This window comes from Cyprinus carpio, chromosome B20 (assembly GCF_018340385.1).
Source record: "Cyprinus carpio isolate SPL01 chromosome B20, ASM1834038v1, whole genome shotgun sequence".
Taxonomy (NCBI): Eukaryota; Metazoa; Chordata; class Actinopteri; order Cypriniformes; family Cyprinidae; genus Cyprinus; species Cyprinus carpio.
In genome coordinates, this window is record NC_056616.1 from 12835039 (window position 1) to 12852738 (window position 17700).

At 38.8% G+C, this 17700-nt stretch overlaps 1 protein-coding gene and 1 long non-coding RNA gene across 3 annotated transcripts in view; both read left to right on the top strand.

Annotated features, from left to right (window-relative positions):
* The first annotated feature begins 474 nt into the window (after positions 1-474).
* Positions 475-3022, top strand: LOC109056565. 2 transcript variants are annotated; one of them, XR_006157521.1, is made up of 3 exons: positions 475-1019; positions 2032-2131; positions 2506-3022. It is a non-coding gene; the product is annotated as an uncharacterized LOC109056565 (long non-coding RNA). The 2 variants fall into 2 exon arrangements; XR_002012140.2 differs by lacking the exon at positions 475-1019 and adding an exon at positions 1031-1895.
* A 7993-nt stretch (positions 3023-11015) lies between these two features.
* LOC122140950 (uridine diphosphate glucose pyrophosphatase NUDT14-like) overlaps positions 11016-17700 on the top strand; it is a 35152-nt gene continuing 28467 nt past the window's right edge. The window contains exon 1 of the mRNA XM_042746509.1: positions 11016-11391. Coding sequence (XP_042602443.1) covers positions 11311-11391 — 81 coding nt within the window. The 5' untranslated portion in view covers positions 11016-11310. The remainder of the gene's footprint in view (positions 11392-17700) is intronic.

Genomic DNA, 17700 nt, shown 5'->3' on the forward strand with positions numbered 1-17700 from the left:
TATAGGGGGGGGCTGAATACTTTCTGTACCCCATGTATGTATGTATGTATGTATGTGTGTATATATATATATATATATATATATATATATATATATATATATATATATATATATATATATATATATGTCTATGGTGTAGACAGCATCACTGATTATAATGAGTTCTATAGTGTAGACTTGATGTAACATTGGTTTTGCTTTGTTTCACAGAACTAATTGTTGCCTGGGTTGCGTACGTATGTGTGGGCAGAGCTATGAAAATAGGAGTGAGACCCTTTTGGGGTAGGGCCGTGTTTGTTTTGGTGATTTCAAATGTCAACATTGGCTACCAGAATTCGCTTACCCCACCTTTAAGAAGAGCATTTATTTGAAATAAAAACTTTTTGTAACATTGTAAATGTCTTTACTTTTACTTTTGATCAATTTAATGCATAATATGAAAATAATTCGTATTATTTATTATTATGTTTTTTATTCATTTCTTTCAAAAATATTAAATTTTTGGGGTAGTTTTTTTTTTAGCCTTGGAATTAGCTTGAGCGTTTTGAACCCCATTGACGTTTGTTGTATATACAAAACAGTTAAAATATTATTAAAATAACTTCTTTTATGTTCTGCAGAAGAAAAGAAGGTCATACATGTTTGGAAAAGCATGAGGGTGAGTAAATTTTTCATTTTGGAGAGAACTATTCCTTTGAGGAGAGCTGTGAGTATCTCAACATACTGGCAGTTTTGTGTCAGTAGGCCATAGCAACTGGCCAAATGTCCTTGGTGATGTGAAACACTATGTTCTTATGTGTTGTTATTTAAATCAAATTATCAGGATCTGAGCTTTTAAGTAGGCACACATGCTCCATAGAAACCAAAAACAGGAGTGTATTATGATTTAGGCCGATCCCTTCTTTACAAAGTCTTTTTTTTTTTTCAGGATTACCAAAGCCGTGGCCTGATTGAGAGAAAAATGCTAACAAGTATGGGCAGGCAGTCTGACCCCTCCACTGATTTCTGGGCACACACAGGTGTGGTGATATACAGGAAACTATCCAACACTGAACAAAAGATCCTAATGCAACCCCAAGGCACAAATGCATCTGCATTCAGGAACATGTTGTTGTGCACCGTCCGTGGCTGACAAACCTGCAACGTAGCTTTCAGATAACTTAAGCACTATTGCACTATTTACCCCGTGTTTATACAGAATGGACGCATAATTCTTAATTATTATTAATAAGTTGTTCCCTGGTGGTCTTAAACACCAAACAATGCAACAATGAAAGGCATGTACAGGATATCAGCAGTTTTAAAGCACCGTACAGTTACGGTTATCATGATGGGAAACAATCAAACTTGTCGAGAGCTTGTAATACCCCGTTCTTTGTTGACGCTTCCTGCTGGTCACCCAGTCCCATTGCTGGGACATGTTTGCATAGAACGCCACTCTTATCAGGGCCTATCTTCCAAAGCCGGCCGAGCCCGGCGAGTGACAGCAGGAGCACGTACAGTGGAGGGCAGATAAAGGCGCTGCTGTTTAAATAAAGAGCGGTGGCAGTAAAGTGGGCTCGGAGGAAGGCCCCATTCTACCTCTAGTACAATGGAATCATTCTTCAGACCTGGGGACAGAATAATATTGCCCTTCTGAAGCGGGTGGCACAGGAAAAGAGGGAGCCTCGAGGGAGTTACCCAAAACTCTCTGGCTTTATTTACAGCCGTCCGGTCACTGAGGTACTGCTGGCACCCATGGGAGGGCTGCAGAATCAAAAGCGCTGCACAAAAAAACACCGTGGCTGGGCCTTGACTCTGGAAATCTTTTCTCAAGGCCTCGCAAGTGAGGCTGCCTCAGCCGAGGAATTGTTGTGCAGCAACAGGAACTTTTGATGGATTTACAGCTACATGACGTGTGTTTGCTTAGAGATTGATGTAGAGTTTTATTGAGGAGTACAATGGCTGAGCTGAAGATGTCCTTGTATGCTTGTGTTTGAATACACAGTACTTCTGAATTCATTTTAACACAATAAATTTTCTGGCTTTCAGGGGTGAAAATGGCAGTTCAGGGCTCTGACCAATGGATGGCGCTTATCCCTCAGAAAGTTCCAGACTTATCACGCCCTTCTATAAAGAAAGTCGCTGAAAAGTAAGTAGCTGTGTGATAAATATCTTACTGTAGATGAGAATCAGCTTGGAGGGGGTAGGCATTATACATAGTGTGTATGAGTGTGTGCCATATGTGATTAACAGTTTACTGTAAGACCATCTGTGACTAATCAATTTACACTAAATGTTGATGTGCAAATGTACAGGAAGAGATAAGCAGCAAACATACAAAAACTTTTCCATGTAAATAGTGGTCATTGGATGAGAAGTTACAGCCTTCTGGATTGTATTTGTCATGATTTTTAACGTAACCTCCCATGTCTGTTCCAAAAAAGACAAACCTTAATTTTCTATCTTTCTCAGTCACTCATTTTTTTGGATTATGGAGAATTATTTTTTTTTCTACCACTGCAGGTGTCTTGCTCTCTCCGTGCCAGAGGTGAAAATGAATGCTGGTTGTTCAGTGGGGGTGTGAAACTGTTTCTTCACACTGATAATGAATTCTGCCCCATAGTGATTAAAAGAGGTTCTGAATACCCCGATGATTTCTACATGTGTTTTACACTCAGTTTCGATAATGAATGTGATGATCTAAGGCTGGCCGCCCACCGCCTAAAATGTAATTCCTCCTTTAATATATTTCTATTTGAGCTTGTGAAAATATTCTAGAACTTCAAATATTTAAAAAAGCATGTCAAATTATTTATTATTGTAGTTTATTCTTCTTTGATCTTTGATCTGTTACCTGTTTGTCTCAATTGTTGCTCCTTGTGTTTTTTATTATTATTATTATTATTTGTATTAATTGGTGGATGTTTCTTGCATTGTTGGATGTTCCCTGTCTTTTTTTTTGTACAATCTTCAAAGTAATAATAATAATAACAACATTAGCGAAAGCTAATTTATAAAATGTAAAAATAAATATGAAACAAATAATGCTGTTAAAGTATTTGTCGTTATTTCATGTTCGCTGTGGCATAAACAAATTTTAATGAATACAACTATATTGTAAACTGTTACCAACCTAGACTATAATTGCTAATTGATAAACCATATTACTGTAAGGCTAGACCAAATCTTAGCTATATAAGCTGTGGAAGTGGCCAACTATTCCTGGTAGTAACCAGGCTCTAGTTTTGTTTAGGGGCTGTTAATCCCCTCTTGTACGTTTTTTTTTTTTTTTTAGCCAAGCTTCCTTGATGCAACATCATGTGCAGTTGATGTTTAGGGCCACAGTGCCGCTGCAGTCCCTCTCTCTGCAGTGATTACAGCCCAGCATGTCATTAACATACCACTGCTACAACAAAAGCACTAATTATTATTCCTAGACTGTAGTAATGAACCCAGCTGCAACCGATGGCCCTCTGCCATAGCGCCTTACCTACCTATCACCACCAAATAACTTCATCCACCACAACTGTGACCAGCACCGATCTTCTCCCCCACCGTCACGGGGCACAGAATGGTCTATGGAATTAGAGACAGAACTGCGTTTGCACAGTTGGTTTAGTGTGACACACTGTGTTTCTCTCCTGTCACCTTTTCCACTACAGCCCCCCACCGCCACTGCCGCCGCCCTCCGTAACCCCTTGCTCCATATACAGTCTGCATCTTCTGTGGAGCGTCTCAGGTTTTTGGGATCAGGTTACATGTCATTAACAGTGCCTCTGTGGGCCAATTCAAGCAAGTAATTAGCAAGGGAACGTGCATTCCCATGGTGATGAGAGGCACAAGCCATCTCACAAACACACTTGGGCCAGAGCCCTGCATTTGAGGCCAAGCTCGAGTGTGTGCAAGCATCGTATAAAAACAATAGGATTTGAATTTCGAGGCAAAAATAGTCTTCCCTCCAGGAGAGGGGGTGGTCAGCTGTTCCTTAGTAAATTAAGAGAGTGAGAGATCAAGGTTCAGTCGGCTTGTCAGGCCTGTGGCCCTATAATCCCCAAAGACGACTGCCACTTTTGTCCACTTCTAAAAATACCTCCTCCGGCGCCCCTTTATCACTTTACCATCACCTTTCTCAACACATCAGAAACACAAACTGCCTCTTTCACCATCTTTGTTCTGTTTATGACTCTTGATCTCTTGGTCTGAGTACGGTGATCATAATTTTTGCCCAAAATGAAGAGCAGGACGCGGGAATTCTGTCTGGGTAACACATCCGTGGCTGAGAACAATAATAGCTCTGCCTGAAAATACAAGAGGCAAAATAACAGCGGTGGATTCCATTACAAAGGCCTTGGATGGGAGAGAGGCCTGCTGCTTTGAAGGACTATTCAGGAGAGGCGAGTTCCACACAGATCGGGTTGCCTTAATTTAGGCCCTACCTGGAAAGGGAGGAGGGTCGAAGTCTCGTTTGAAGTGACAGGCAATGGCCATTCTTGTCCCGACCAAAGCTGCACACATCACATCTGCCCACATGGCATCACGTACGACCCTTTTATTTTCCAGACCAGCTTTCTGACTCGTGATGGTCACGGTGCATTCATTGCATTGCTTTAGTGGAAATCAGCAACGTCTCGATACAGCATCACTTAAGTTCTTCTATTTTGAGTAATATTCTAATTGTGTATTTAGATTTTTATAAAGGCATTTTTAGTTTTTAATACTGGAATTCAAAGGAAATGCCAGAAGGAATATGGGTCAATGACACTTGTCATTTTTAACTTATCTTTAACCTTTTCTACCAATTCTCATAAATGTCAAGGTGACACAAATATATACACACACACACACACACACACACACACACACACACACACACACACACACACACACACACAGGAATGCTTTAATGCTTATTTATATGCTTGTTTTTGCTCATAAAATATATATTTTTTATAGATTTACAATATATTGCTTTTAATATTATAAATAAAAAGTAACATGCTACTTTTTACATGAGTGATCTAGCATAATATGATTTATCAATGAAAATCATTCATTGATAAATCATATAATGCTAGATCACTCATCACGTTGCTTACTGCTTGCTTAGATATTTAAAGCTGCCAAATCATGTCAAGTCATGTGGTCCAACCATGCAGACACATGCAGGGGAAAAACATCATGACAGGAAACAGGAAATTATATCATAGAGAGGATGTGGATGTCCCCTCGTGGATGTGTGTCAAGGTCACTAAGTGTCTTGAAATATTGCATAATTTGACCTTTTTATGACAAGAATGTTTTACGTATTTATGACATTTTAATTCAAAACACTTGTAATATATATGTAGGCTACTATATAAACTGTATGTACTGTATGTATGTATATACATATATATGTATATAGATAGCATGAACATTAAGATTGACCAAATCAACAGTTTGGTACATTCTGAGAAAAAAAAAAAAGAACACACTGGTGAGCTCAGCAACATAAAAAGGCTGAATGTCAATGGAGGACAACAGTGGTGGATGATCAGAGAATCCTCTCCATGATAAAGAAAAACCCTTTCACAACATCCAGCCAGGAGAAGAACACTCTCCAGGAGGTAGGCGTGTCACTCCCAAAGTCTACAATCAAGAGAAGATTTCATGAGAGCAAATAATGAGGGTTCACCACAAGGTGCAAACAAGGCCAGATTAGACTTTAAAAAACATCTAAAAAAGCCAGACCTCTTCTGGAAAAGCATTCTTTTGGCGGCTGAAATTAAGATCAAACTGTACCAGAATGACGGGAAGAATAAAGTATGGAGAAGGCTTGGAACAGCTCATGATCCAAGCACTCAACATCATCTGTGAAACATGGTGGAGCAGTGTGATGGCATGAGCATGCATGGCTTCCAGTGGCACTGGGTTACTGCTGTTTAGTGATGTTGTGACACAGGACAGAAGCAGCCGGAAGAATTCTGAAGTGTATAAGGATATACTCTCTGCCCAGATACAGTGAAATGGAGCAAAGTTGATTGGACGGCACTTCATAGTGCAAATGGACGATGACCCAAAACATACAGCAAAAGCAACCCAGCAGTTTTTGAAGGTAAAAAACGTGGAATATTCTGCAATGGCCAAGTCAGTCTCCTGATCTCAACCCCACTGAACATGCACTTACTGAAGACAAAACAAAAGCCAGAAAGACCCACAAACAAACAATAACTAAAGTCAGCTGCAGTAAAGGCATGGCAAAGCATCACAAAAGAGGAAACCCAGTCTCTGGTGATGTCCATGAGTTCCAGATTTAGTTCTGTTCTGGTGGCATAGAGAGCCAAAATTGTGTCAGTATCCAAAAATATAAATGGACCTCTCTCTCTCTCTCTCTCTCTCTCTCTCTCTCTCTCTCTCTCTCTCTCTCTCTATATATATATATATATATATATATATATCTATATATAAAATGTGTGTGTGTGTGTGTGTGTGTGTGTATGGGTTTGTTTCAATCAGTTCCCTGGCTCCCGAGCTTGTGAATCAGTAGATCATGTACATGAATTCGGTTACTTGAATCATTCCAGTGACATGATTACGTACAGCGTCAACGGACAAATTAGTAGTTATTGGTATTATTATTAGTAGTAATTAATATATATAATATATATATATATATATATATATATATATATATATATATATATATAAAAAATTTAATTCTCTTTGAACACATCGTTCTGTTACATGTTCTTACAACATTTCAGCCAAATATTAATTATAAATGATAATTAGATGTGTTCATTACATATAAAACCATTTGTCTTTACAAATAAATATACTAAAAACGGTCTGTCTTTGCAATCGAGTTGACTTGTGTGGTTTATGTTTCACGCTTTAGAAATGTGATGCTATTTCCGGTAAGGGAGCATAGTGAGCGCCGATGCTCCCTAGTTTTTGCGGTGCATTGTGGGATTTTTCAGGGAGCAAACATTCACTTACACTTACATTAGAGCTGTAAGAACAAAAGACACTTTTAGAGTCATTAACCTGGTAAGTTCAAAACACTATGAACCCAATAGAAGTACTAAGAATAATTTTCTATCAATTTTGCATGTTTTGAAAAGATCCTTTTCTTTATAGTGTACACTCTTATACAGTATGTCATTGACCCATATGCAACTGACCTTCAAGACCACAATCTATAATGGGATGTCGTGTCTGGCTCAACACCCTGTGAACGCTAACAGAAGGATAGCAGGCACCTCAGCTAAGTGCATTCCCAGAAGTCTGACCTTTGTCATCTCCGGCAACAACAAATCCCTGCTTGACCCATGCTGATAAACTGACTGTGCCTAGACTACTAGAGGAGACATAGAGAAAGCTAGAAATATGAAAAGGAGTGTGTGAAGCTCCATGACCCTGTATTCTGTGGAGCCAGCAGTGGCCTGGCTTATGTTGAAGCACCAAAGAGTGTAATTCAGAGTGAAGGGACCGTCCAAACCACAGCGACGCCCTGAGGTGCGCACAGGGGTGCAGGATTAGCACACTGTTGGGGCTCCCGAGCCAAAAAGATGGTCTGATAAGATACAGGGGGTCTTGCAGGGGGCCTCACATTGACTGAAAGGAAGACCAGGCAATCCAGTATCCGTTTTCTATTCAGCTTTCAGAAACAGACTGTGTAATGAGCCATGTCTCATCTTGAGTTATCTTGTGTTCTCAGACTTTCACTACTTAGGCTACTTATTTGGATGCTGTGCAAAGTTCAAAACAAGGGCAGTTCACACAAAAGCTCTGCCACAGAACACAAGGCTATATTTACAATGGCTCATATAAATAGCTTCCAAATCCTGTGAATGTTTAATCTCTTTCTGTACAAAGCATTTTACTGTGTGCTAGAAATAGAACTTGGAGAATAAGACATAAATGAGGCAAAATATATACTTTACCTGAGTTGTGAATGTGAGTCATTGCAAATGACTCTTATGAGCCGGTTCTTTCAGTAATTCAAAAGCATACAGTGCAGCCAATGTAGTCTGGTTCCCAAATTAATGACTCTTACAGTACGAGTCGGAACTCAAAGGATAGTTCAAAACCACAAGTTACCGTTTTGAAGAGCAGTTAACTTAATCAACATCCAATTCACCTACTGAACTGCAAGTTATCGTTATACATGTATTTAGTGATGTCTATGAAATGAACAAAGTTTTGTAACAAAGTTTTTGTAATAAACAAAGAAATATTAATACCAATATGCATGCATACATATGAATACACATATTCAAATCCTGTTAAAAGTCCCTTAAACTCTCTGTGAACCACTTCTTCAATTCTGAAAGCCACAACTGTGAACCCCCAGTACTGCTTATCATAGACTGCAGCCTTGTTCAATCGGCTCATATCAATTGGCCGGGTGGAGAAAAAAGGGCTGCGTTTCCATTCCAGTCGCACATTGTTTTGTCTGGCAATGTTTATTTAGATGTAAATCAGCCAGCAAAAGTGTTACATCCTGCCAGTGTATGGAGGGTGGGACTTCTGGCCCTACAAGGAGGAAGCTGGCTTGAAGAGATTGGGACCCTCGGGAAGGCAGAGACGCAGTGCCATATTGCAGTTTGGGTGACATCATTCTCTCTCCATCAAAGTCAGGGCATCCTGGGTGTTACACGTCTTCAGCTCCTCTCAACACCTCCTGGCCTCGGCCTGTATGGTGCTCAGTGATTGCACTGATTATTGTATTATTGTAAGCAACCACAATCACTGTACCACACACTATTGCGTCTAAAGATGTTTGGAAAGGTGCACACCCCGGGGTCCATAAGGAACACACTGAATTTCCTTGCACCTTATCGACCGACTTCCACCCAGCCTTAATCAAACTATCTAATTTAGATCAAATTAGAACTTGTATTTTTCCAGTCAAAGTCAGAAGATTGGAAGGGTGGGAAAGAGGAACCAAGGGGCGGAAACTGTTCGTGTGGGAGAGTTCTGAGAACTATGATTAGAGGTATGAGAAATGTGATTGAAAGAACAGGGTGTGGAGTATATTGTGGATTGAATTGCCATCACATTAATCACTGTGGTTATAAAGAGAAAACCGCGACCACATGAGAAATAAAACACTTGGGTCTTTTTTTGGTGTCTTTTTTATACTATTTGTTTGATTTCTTGCACAAGACAAAAGCCTCAAAGATATTGCTAAACATAGAAGAAGAATGTTCGTGCAAAAAAAAAAAAAATCGCATTCAGATACATTTGATTGATGATCAATTAAGAGAACAAAATTACATACAACTATATCAAATTAGAGCTTTTCTAGTAAAAATCTGATGTCTTTCACTAAATGCTTGTATTTTGGATAGGAAAAAAATTTTACACTTAAAAAAAGGTATATAGATAGAAAGTGGAAAATAATGTGCATAATTCAAGAACTACAAGCTAATTTTATACTCTTTATGTTTGTAACCTTGACCTGACAGTCATATAGGTCCCGGAGTGATTTCCTCAGTGTACTTAGCAGTTCGCTCCGCTTCTGCTGTCTCTGAAATCATGTCAAACCATCAATAGACACATTCTCCATCTGTTTATGACATACCGACTAGATGTCATTTCTATATGTGAGAGCTATGATCACAGACATCTAAAGTAGACAAAGGAAAATTGTCACCCTACAAAGAGGCAGTGGCGGCTCGTTGGGGGAGGCAGGGGAGGCACAGCTTCCCCAAAATTTTAAGGTGAAAATGGGACAATTTAATGTTAATAAAATTCACAATTCATTTCAGTTCATGTCTCAGAATGTGTATATTTTGTTTGTAATTTCACAGCTGTAATACCATACTGAATTTCCTGAAGCTGGAAAGTGCCGCTTTTCTATGGTGAATGTGCTGAATCTACTGATTTAATCACAACTGCTAAGTGATAAAGAAGGGGAGGGGGAGAGCTGAGCTCTAGTACCTCCGCTGGTAAAAAAATAAAAATAAAATAAAAAAAATTAGCCAATCAGCATCGAGTGTTCACTTTCAGCGCTGAGGAGTGTTGAGAAAAGAAACCTCGCAAGGGAGACTACTTTCAGCGGCTCCTCAGAGAAAACCATGTGTCTTGATGCTTTAGTGCTGGGACCCCCAAATAAGTCACCTCAAGACTCAACCATCGAGAAAGAAAAAAAAGAAAGTAAAGATAAGTAAATATGTTTCAAGGAAGAGAGGATAAGCTTCTTCATCTGGTTTTGATGAGACATTAGCAGAGGCATAAGGTCAGATAAGAAACCATCATGATACACACAGCATTCTGTTTCCTCAAACTACATTGAAACCACATGTTTAGATGTTTCCTCTGAGATTACTGATAGTTTAAGGCAATCAGATAAGCAGAAAGATTTACTTTGCAGTAGTAGATGTTTTTAGTTTTTGTGAGGGAAAAAGACAGAAAATGAGGATGAAATACTTCTGCTATAAGATGAAAGACAGAAAGGCTACGTCTAGAATACTGCTGTCTATAAAAGTAGGCTAGAAGAATGTTTAAGACTGATGACACTCGACCTCATTATCTCACATAATTCATATATAAAAGTTATTAGGCTATATAAAGTTAGCCTATTTCACTTTTTAATTCACTTTTATGTGGAAAAAAATCCTATTTTTCGGTAGATTAACAAAATAAATGAAGAAAGAGAAAACAAAATAAATATGAATGTGAACGCATATAGGCTCAATAAATCTTTTAGTAAATTTTGTAATATTTTTAAATCAATAAAAATGATATAAACATTTTATTGTTACTTTCTGTATAATGTATTATGTACAAAGTGTTTAATTTGGTTGTAATTTTCTCTTTTTCCACAATTATACTACTACTACAACCTTATTAATTTCTCAAAAGCTAATGGTTGAATACCTTATTTGTTCTGTCGAGAAAGGTGAGGGGTCAGTCATTTGGGCAGTGTCCGTTTCTTGAAAGATTTACAAAAAATGATTAAGTATACGAGATTTGGCGGTTTATTCAGTGAATAACGCGCTTCCTGAAGTTGGCGCTAAATCTGAGGTAACGCCTGCACGAGCTAGACACACCTGCATTCGCGCGTCAGGCGCGCGCGCGGTAAAGGTGAAAGGGATTGTGCTGAGGCGACAGAGTCCGTAGTTTAACCTTTGAATAAATAAATGACATCATCCACCCGCAACTATCGCTGACTGGCAGTTTTCTGCACCGCATAGTCCGAACATTACTGCAACGCAAAGACTAAGAGCGTTCTTATTCTGCCCTTCACAGGCTTCCGTAGACATTTCCCCATTCTCCTCCAGTAGTCTGCGGCTGTGCCATCTGTGGGGAGAAGGACCCGTGGGCAGCTATATCAAAGCCATGGAGCAGATCAATAATATTCAGGTGGTTCCGTGCACCAGCTCTAACTATCTGAGACCGTTTAGGGTGCATTATAACCAGGTGAGTGGCTACAGTTTAATCGCACGTTATCATCTGTCAGTGATGCGGCCGGTCACACCTCATCATCAGCTGCCCAACCCCCATTCATTCTGTCATTGCTTTTATCGACCACCATTGTTTGTAATGTTTCACAATGAGCATAACATACATTGCGCAATTCAGGATTTCAGAGGAAATGTTGCTGATTTCGTGTAATGTCATCTTATCTTGACTAGCAAGACGGTATTGAGCTATAACGTTAGACAGGAAAGCAGCCACTTTCCCTCGAGCACATGCTTCACATTACAAGCAGCAGCACAGCTGGCTTAGGAAAGCTTTATTAAAAGCCTGATACACACAAAATTGTACAGTTGGTAGTACTGGAAACTGGGACTGACATTGGACTGAACATGATGGAGACATGCTAGAACACAAGCTATGTTATTAAATCTATCTATCTGTCTATCTATCTATCTGTCTGTCTGTCTGTCTAAACATTTATTTTAATGCTATATATACTTGTGTGTATGTGTATGTGTGTGTGAATATAATTTCTAATATGAAATGTTAAAAATAAATAAAATTATAAGTATTTAATAATATGATAGATAGATAGATAGATAGATAGATAGATAGATATAGTTACACATAATATATATAGATAAAGGGCATTATGTATTTTGATAGTTATCATGGTTAAAGGCTACTGATGGAGACATCTCTTAGTAAAGGCCTTTTCGCTTTAATAAATATTACATTTAAATATAAGGATAAATTATTACAACATTTTCCAAGCAAATTCATTAAGTGGCATCCTTCTCCTCTCTAGAATATAATTCTTGGCATAGCAGAATGTTGATAGCAAAACAGTCCTCTGTTGTAGCTGTGCAGTCGGGTGAACAGGTGTTTTATATCATAGCTGTTACTCTCTCAGTAATTTCATTGTTGGGTTTAGCATAGTTAGAATGCTACAGTATTGACCAATCAGGCTGCAATGCTAATTTTATTTTATTTATTTTTATTTAGTTTTGAGACCGAGTGAGTTTATCAGACATTTTTAACATTAGCTTATAGCTATACATTCAACAACACTCACCATCACAACATATAGGGGGGAAAAACACAGGAACACCATAGGATGTCACTACAAGGTCATTTTTGTACTTACATTTGAAATATAATTGTAAAATAATATTTTAGGCACCCTCAGTGTCTTTTTGCCTGAAACTGTGTTTACTTTGTGACCCTGGTTTTATTTTCTAACCTGTTTTGGTGTTGCATTCCTTTTCTTATTTCTGTGAACAGATTAATAGCAGGAATCCTATACCAACACATCTGTAGCCCTTGCAATTATATTTAAATAGCCTACGGGTATGGTTTAATCTTTTAACCTGTTGGTACTGACTGCTTTTTGGCATGCATCCCCATCCTTTTCTGTGAAACTGTGGTAGCAAATATGTCAACACATCCATAGTGTTTTCCTGAATTGACGTCATTTTTCTTCTGTTGTGCTGGCATGCATTAAAACCAACCTTTTTTTGGAGGGCACCTGTGGGTGTTTCCTCTTTGATTGTTCTCCTTAAGCTGTGTGTTGCATTTTTAAGAGTATAGTAATACTTCCTCCTGCTATAGTTTGACAAGCAGACCCTGGGTCCACCTCATACATGTCATCTACATCCGTTGCACTGTGCGGGCATGGATGGAATGTACGGGGCTTTCTGTCCAGATTCTCTTGCTATTAGATTAAGTCTCTTAAAAAGTAAATTAAATTTGCACCAAATTTTTCAGTTTCAGTGTGAAAAGCCCTTAAAGCATAGCCAATTCATTCTCAGACCCTGCTAAGAAGCTTATTTGATTTCAATAATGCTGTTTTGACATATTAGCATGACATGTTTACATTGTGTAAATCTGGTTTCAGTCTAGATTTGGACTCAACCCTTTTCCATTCTCTGTTTTAAAAATAAAGGTTTCAGAAGGAGGGTTTCACAGCGATGTCATAAAGGAATCAATTGGGGTTCTCCAAAGAACCTTTAAGAGAGCAATTCTGAAGAATGTTTTTTTTCTTCTACTTTTTTACATTATGAACAAAGGTGCCAATAAAATACCTTTATGTTTCATAGTCTTCAGGTCTCAGCTTGTACATGTTTTTCCAAGTAAATTATTTATTTGGCAGTCCAACCTATAAATTATAATATAAAAGAATGTCAATGTTTGCCAAGCACTATGCCAACATGTAGTAGAGTGTAGGGCTCATTATTGGTAAAGATTTCCCAATTTGGTTAGATTTCTGTTCACAAGCACATTCATATGCACAAAATACATGGAACGGAACCTTCTAACAGTTTCTATGTTTGAATCACTGAGCGGTATACCCTAAACCTACCCTGTGAAAATTTAGCAATGTTTGGCAGGCTGTAATTTTTTTTTGCCTTTGCATTATTCACAGAGTGTTGATTAAACAATTAAGCATGCCTATTTGTTGAAAAAAAAAAGACAGGATTCCACTATGAAATTGATGCTGTGGTAGGTCATAGTAATGCACGCCATTTGAATAGGTTTTCTTTGTGTTAGAAATTCTGCATAGGTCCATTAGAGTGAAAAAAATGTTTAGGCCAGTCAGTTCATAGATATAATTCATGTTAATAATTACAAAGTGTCATCAGGATTGCATGTGTATGAATTCAGGCTAGTCAATAAGAATAATTAGGCCTTAATTGTCCCGCTTTTCCATTATGAATGATCGTAGGAGGTCTTAAATGCATTAAAAGTGGGTGCTTTAAAGTGCAGGTTAGACAAAAACAGACACTTTTTCAGGTGCAACTGAAGATAAATGCAATCTATGCAACAACACCTCCAGCCTTTGCCTCTGTGAAGGAAGTTGAGTTTTTTCAGCACCAGCCGCATCACTGAGTCACAGCGCTTTACCACCCACACGGCCCTGCTGCCATGTAGCAGTAGACGGTTGCTGCCAATCCATTCTGCCACCTGTATTTTCAAATATTTCCACCGCCCAGCACACATCTCACCTTGGCACTACACCTTTTAATCAATTTTCGGTGACTGTGAGAAAATGTATTTGTGCATTTCGGCACTTTCCTTCCTGCAAACTGTGTTCTGCTACACAAACTTGCTCATCCACATATTCAAATCTCTGATTAGAAAAAAAAAAATCATTCGTAATGTACCAAGCACATATGCAAGTTTTATGCACTGCTTTTCAGTATGCAAAAGAAAGAAAAAAAGAAAGCTTTGCATGTGAATTTTTCTAAAGTGCGTTATACTCAAGACAAGCCCATTTGAGTCCAAGTCGAGAACTGAGTATATGCTTAAAATATTGGCATCAGTGGTTCAATGAAGAACCTTTAACATCCATGGAAACTTTTATTCTACAAAAGGGTCTTTATAGTGGAAAAGGGTTCACTAGATTATTAAAATGTTCTTTACACTAAGGAAACTTCTCTTTAAGAATTGTCTACTATGACATTGCTGCAACACACCCTTTTGGGACCCTTAATTTTCTTGAGTCAAAACAGAGAACAGAAAGGGTTGAGTCCAATACTGGAAGAGGGTCTAACCGAGTCCAGATTCTCCTCAACAAAACCGATGAGATGAGTCCATGACAAAACCAAGACCATGAAAATGTGGTCTGTTCTTAATACTGGTACCAAATCCAAGGTTCTGGCTTGAAACTCTAGATGGCGCAGTTGAATAGGTCAAACTCAGTAAGACATAATTACATCATTATCACATGGCGCAGCTGATTGGTTCTTTTTGTATCTGCAGCTAATGAGCTTGCTGCTCAACATTCAAATACTTGGCTAGTGCTTGCTGTAGCAGTTGCAGCACACTTCAGAAAACCTCCACCTTCCCCAGCTCCACCTGTCTATATCTGCTACAAGGAGATTCATGTATGCTATATGGGGGTTATTTCATATGTTATATGTGTAGCAGCAGTATTTCTTACATGCTCACAGCAGCATGTTGTGGATGTGCTGGCAGTAGCAAGTCGGTACTTTCTGAGCAGTTGCATAGCAGATTTATTCCATTAAGACCATACACATTAAAGGTGGACTAAGCGTTACGTTTTTTTATCTCCGTATACTTTAATGTTAACGACAAATTTGAAGCTGCTGCTTGTCATTTTCCTTCACTGAATGATGTGGCAGAGGTTTGCTCGAAGTGCATGTGATATCAATGCGCATGTGTGGTGTGTGTTTGCCTGCAATCATCACTGCAAGAGTGTGGGCTTACGTTAAAAAACTAAGCGACATCAGTGTTAGATGCAATATATGCAGTAGTGTAATATTGAACAAAGGAGACAACATTACTAACATAATAAAACATTTACTAACTAAATACAACATCTACCTCAAGCAATGTGCTGTATTATGCTGTCTCTTCAGGTTTAAAACAATTTCATATTTTTTGGACCAAATAGTATCGATAACAGTATTGATAAGTACCGATATCGATAAGCGGTATCGGTATCGATAAAATGTAAACGATACGCATCCCTAGTGGAGAGAGAACTCAGAGAGCAGGAAGGGCTCAAATAGGATGCAGAGGTTGCATTGTTTCTCTTTGATATGTGAGTAATGTTGATTTTGCTTCATTTCACACAACGTATCTGCGTTGGCTTTTGTTTGAATATGCTTGTGTCATCTTCACTTGTTTCTGCGATCGTTGTTATGCCAGGGTTGTGTACATACGTGTGGGGCAGAGTTTTCAAAAAATGGGCGAGGTCCTGTTGGGGTATGGACGTGTCTGTTTTGGTGCTTTCAAATATCAACATCGTTTGGCAAAAATCGCTTAGTGCACCTTTAACATTGTCATGTACATAACCATGCCAATCCTTCAGAGAGTTGTCATGATAGAAATTAGTTTTGACTGTCCTTAACATGTCATCTGTTATGGCAGGTTCTTCTATAGCAGATTCTTGTATCTCAGGTACAGTAGTCACCCAGTGCTCTCCCATGGGATCCACCTCCAGTGGATTAAGTCGCAATTAATTAGAGTGGTTGGATAATGAAATTTAGCCTGAGCCGGTTTCCAGTGTTGTTCTCGTGCAGAGCCCAGAGTCACTCGGGTCCCGAGAACTAGCAGCTGAGCCAACATGGTCAACTGCTCCAGCTGCCAGGCTACTGCTTTAGCAGCAGGGGTCTTGGCTAGGAAAGGGGGGTATCAAAGGAGAGTGTATTGGGGAAAGGAGGGGTGTTGGATTAAAGCAGGGGTTGGTGGGCAGACAACAGTGTGCACTGGATGGGGAAGAACAGATGAGGAACAATAGGAGCAGGGACGCTGGAGTGAGCAGAAGGGTGAGGAGGCCATGGGAAACGTGTGGCGGCCATCGCCCCAGCACCAGGCCACTGGGTGCACTCAATAGACACAGGAAATGGGATTTATGTGAGGCAGATGTGTGCAAGAGAGGTAATGAATGCATTAGAGCCCAATGAGCAAGAAAAGGTGAGAGTGACCCATGTGCGCTTCCCATGAAAGACGTTAACCCTACCCTCTGTGTAGACCACCTCTCTTTGACAGCTTTACAGAAACACTCTAAAACAATGAGAGCACAAGCAGATGAAAAGAGAAAGAAAGGCTATTGATCCTTAAGTACTCTTTGTTGCCCAAGGCTGTCCTGTCATCTTGCATTGCGTGGTAAGTGTCGTAGTGAAGCTTTCTACTTATTCACAGTTTCCAAACCCATAACACAACTGATGACAGGACACTGTCACTTTCCCAAGACTGTACGGCCCTATATCACCATTGACATCCTCTCTGACTGCACCCACGAATATTTTCCCACTGCATGGCATAGCCACAATCTTGTGGCTAGAGGTTTTCAGCCATAATTCAGGGCATTGTATTTATGTCCTGTATATCATTTCCTTGTGAGATTGTGGATTGTTCACAGGAACAATGATGTGTGGTGCTTTGAAAAGTTCATAAATCACTAGCATAGTGGAAAATATAATGTACACTGCTGTCTTCCCTTACATGTTAGAGTCGTTTTCTGATGCTCGTTTTTGAAAGCAAAGTTACAAAGGGTTACAAGTTTTTTTTTTTTTTTTAAATAATACATTAATTCAATTCATACAGACAATACACTGCTTTTATTAAAAGTAGGTTTTTGATTTCTGAATTTAAAAATTAATTAAAAGTTTTAAATGCTCTGATTATAAAAACATGAGGAAAAAGACTAAAAACAAGAAAAAGAAACTTGTCAAGTAATTTGGCATAGTCTCTTTTTTTTTACACACACATACATACACATACATACACGTATATATATATATATATATATATATATATATATATATATATATATATATA